The sequence below is a fragment of the Caretta caretta genome, chromosome 2 (genome assembly GCF_965140235.1).
Source record: "Caretta caretta isolate rCarCar2 chromosome 2, rCarCar1.hap1, whole genome shotgun sequence".
Taxonomy (NCBI): domain Eukaryota; kingdom Metazoa; phylum Chordata; order Testudines; family Cheloniidae; genus Caretta; species Caretta caretta.
In genome coordinates, this window is record NC_134207.1 from 205,426,984 (window position 1) to 205,430,602 (window position 3,619).

The 3,619-nt window shown below is 50.4% G+C and overlaps 1 protein-coding gene across 1 annotated transcript; it reads right to left on the minus strand.

Annotated features, from left to right (window-relative positions):
* Nucleotides 1–1,119: 1,119 nt before the first annotated feature.
* On the minus strand, nt 1,120–3,199 carry LOC125631594 (uncharacterized). Its single transcript, XM_048838513.2, has 2 exons — nt 2,267–3,199; nt 1,120–1,678 (listed from the first exon to the last, which is right to left on the minus strand). The coding sequence occupies exons 1-2, from the start codon at nt 2,847–2,849 to the stop codon at nt 1,137–1,139; spliced, it is 1,125 nt and encodes a 374-aa protein (XP_048694470.2). The 5' UTR covers nt 2,850–3,199; the 3' UTR covers nt 1,120–1,136.
* Nucleotides 3,200–3,619: the final 420 nt, after the last annotated feature.

Here is a 3,619-nt window from a genome sequence, read left to right on the forward strand (position 1 = left end):
AGTGGCGATAGCCCTGTGGAAGCTTGCAACGCCAGACAGCTACCGGTCAGTTGGGAATCAATTTGGAGTGGGCAAATCTACTGTGGGGGCTGCTGTGATGCAAGTAGCCCACGCAATCAAAGATCTGCTGATATCAAGGGTAGTGACCCTGGGAAATGTGCAGGTCATAGTGGATGGCTTTGCTGCAATGGGATTCCCTAACTGTGGTGGGGCTATAGACGGAACCCATATCCCTATCTTGGCACCGGAGCACCAAGCCGCCGAGTACATTAACCGCAAGGGGTACTTTTCGATAGTGCTGCAAGCTCTGGTGGATCACAAGGGACGTTTCACCAACATCAACGTGGGATGGCCGGGAAAGGTGCATGATGCTCGCATCTTCAGGAACTCTGGTCTGTTTCAAAAGCTGCAGGAAGGGACTTTATTCCCAGACCAGAAAATAACTGTTGGGGATGTTGAAATGCCTATATGTATCCTTGGGGACCCAGCCTACCCCTTAATGCCATGGCTCATGAAGCCGTACTCAGGCAGCCTGGACAGTAGTCAGGAGCTGTTCAACTACAGGCTGAGCAAGTGCAGAATGGTGGTAGAATGTGCATTTGGACGTTTAAAGGCGCGCTGGCGCAGTTTACTGACTCACTTAGACCTCAGCGAAACCAATATTCCCACTGTTATTACTGCTTGCTGTGTGCTCCACAATATCTGTGAGAGTAAGGGGGAGACGTTTATGGCGGGGTGGGAGGTTGAGGCAAATCGCCTAGCTGCTGGTTACGCGCAGCCAGACACCAGGGCGGTTAGAAGAGCACAGGAGGGCGCGGTACGCATCAGAGAAGCTTTGAAAACCAGTTTCATGACTGGCCAGGCTACGGTGTGAAAGTTCTGTTTGTTTCTCCTTGATGAAACCCCCCGCCCCTTGGTTCACTCTACTTCCCTGTAAGCTAACCACCCTCCCCTCCTCCCTTTAATCATTGCTTGCAGAGGCAATAAAGTCATTGCTGCTTCACAGTCATGCATTCGTTATTCATTCATCACACAAACAGGGAGATGACTACCAAGGTATCCCAGGAGGGGTGGTGGAGGAGGGAAGGAAAATGCCACACAGCACTTTAAGCACAGCACTTTAAAAGTTTACAACTTTAAAATTTATTGAATGACAGCCTTCTTTTTTTTGGGCAATCCTCTGTGGTGGAGTGGCTGGTTGGCCGGAGGCCCCCCCACCGCGTTCTTGGGCGTCTGGGTGTGGAGACTATGGAACTTGGGGAGGAGGGCGGTTGGTTACAGAGGGGCAGCAGTGGCAGTCTGTGCTCCAGCTGCCTTTGCTGCAGCTCAACCATACACTGGAGCATACTGGTTTGGTCCTGCAGCAGCCTCAGCATTGAATCCTGCCTCCTCTCATCACGCTGCCGCCACATTTGAGCTTCAGCCCTGTCTTCAGCCCGCCACTTACTCTCTTCAGCCCGCCACTTACTCTCTTCAGCCCTCCACCTCTCCTCCCGGTCATTTTGTGCTTTCCTGCACTCTGACATTATTTGCCTCCACGCATTCGTCTGTGCTCTGTCAGTGTGGGAGGACAGCATGAGCTCGGAGAACATTTCATCGCGAGTGCGTTTTTTTTTCTTTCTAAGCTTCACTAGCCTCTGGGAAGGAGAAGATCCTGTGATCATTGAAACACATGCAGCTGGTGGAGAAAAAAAAAGGGACAGCGGTATTTAAAAAGACACATTTTATAAAACAGTCGCTACACTCTTTCAGGGTAAACCTTGCTGTTAACATTACATACATAGCACATGTGCTTTCGCTACAAGGTTGCATTTTGCCTCCTCCCACCGCGTGACTACCCCCTCAACCTTCTCCCCTCCCTGTGGCTAACAGCGGGGAACATTTCTGTTTAGCCACAGGCAAACAGCCCAGCAGGAATGGGCTCCTCTGACTGTCCCCTGAAGAAAAGCACTCTATTTCAACCAGGTGACCATGAATTATATCTCACTCTCCTGAGGATAACACAGAGAGATAAAGAACGGATTTTGGTTGAATGCCAGCAAACATACACTGCAATGCTTTGTTCTACAGTGATTCCCGAGTACGTGTTACTGGCCTGGAGTGGTAAAGTGTCCTACCATGAAGGACGAAATAAGGCTGCCCTCCCCAGAAACCTTTTGCAAAGGCTTTAGGACTACATCTAGGAGAACCGCAAATGCCAGGGCAAAGTAATCCTTTCACATGCTTGCTTTTAAACCATGTATAGCATTTTAAAAGGTACACTCACCAGAGGTCCCTTCTCCGCCTGCTGGGTCCAGGAGGCAGCCTTGGGTGGGTTCGGGGGGTGCTGGCTCCAGGTCTAGGGTGAGAAACAGTTCCTGGCTGTCGGGAAAAACGGTTTCTCTGCTTGCTTGCTGTGAGCTATCTACAACCTCCTCCTCATCATCATCTTCTTCGTCCCCAAAACCTACTTCCGTATTGCCTCCATCTCCATTGAAGGAGTCAAACAACACGGCTGGGGTAGTGGTGGCTGAACCCCCTAAAATGGCATGCAGCTCATCATAGAAGCGGCATGTTTGGGGCTCTGACCCAGAGCGGCTGTTCACCTCTCTGGTTTTCTGGTAGGCTTGCCTCAGCTCCTTCAGTTTCACGCGGCACTGCTTCGGGTCCCTGTTATGGCCTCTGTCCTTCATGCCCTGGGAGATTTTCAGAAAGGTTTTGGCATTTCGAAAACTGGAACGGAGTTCTGATAGCACGGATTCCTCTCCCCAAACAGCGATCAGATCCCGTACCTCCCGTTCGGTCCATGCTGGAGCTCTTTTGCGATTCTGGGACTCCATCATGGTCACCTGTGCTGATGAGCTCTGCATGGTCACCTGCAGCTTGCCACGCTGGCCAAACAGGAAATGAGATTCAAAAGTTCGCGGTTCTTTTCCTGTCTACCTGGCCAGTGCATCTGAGTTGAGAGTGCTGTCCAGAGCGGTCAGAATGGAGCACTCTGGGATAGCTCCCGGAGGCCAATACCATCGAATTGTGTCCACAGTACCCCAAATTCGAGCCGGCAACGTCGATTTAAGCGCTAATCCACTTGTCAGGGGTGGAGTAAGGAAATCGATTTTAAGAGCCCTTTAAGTCGAAATAAAGGGCTTCATTGTGTGGACGGGTGCAGGTTTAAATCGATTTAACGCTGCTAAATTCGACCTAAAGTCCTAGTGTAGACCAGGGCTCAGAAACAGCCTACCAGCATGCACCACTCTGAGTATCTGTGTCCTGCAGCTATGACCCACCATCCCGTCAGCAACTCTCCAGGCACATTCTGGCTTCCATCGGCCTGGGTTACTTCTTGCAGTTTGGCCCCCCCACACTCCCAGTCCTGAATTTCCCCCAAAGTGTGGGTTCTGCACTGTCCAGCCTTCTCCTGGGCAGGTTAGGGCTGAGAGGCCTATTGCCCCTGTAAGGGGTCAATATCCAACAGTTTGCTACTTTAACTGGAGTTACCCAGCGGCTCAGTTTCAACACAACTCTGGAGTAGTTTTGATTAGAAAAATAGAACAAGATTGTTTAACTACAAAGAGAGAAAGGTTTTAAGTGAGTACAGAAAGAAAGATAAAACGCTTTCTAACAGCTAAAACTTAACAAG

What these genes read in the sequence shown, in the direction of transcription:
- LOC125631594 (XM_048838513.2), bottom strand. Translation starts at nt 2,849, where the DNA reads ATGCAGAGCTCATCAGCACAGGTGACCATGATGGAGTCCCAGAATCGC. An exon ending in AGGCGGAGAAGGGACCTCTG is followed by an intron (nt 1,679 to 2,266) that starts GTGAGTGTACCT and finishes TTTCTCCACCAG; the next exon opens with CTGCATGTGTTTCAATGATC.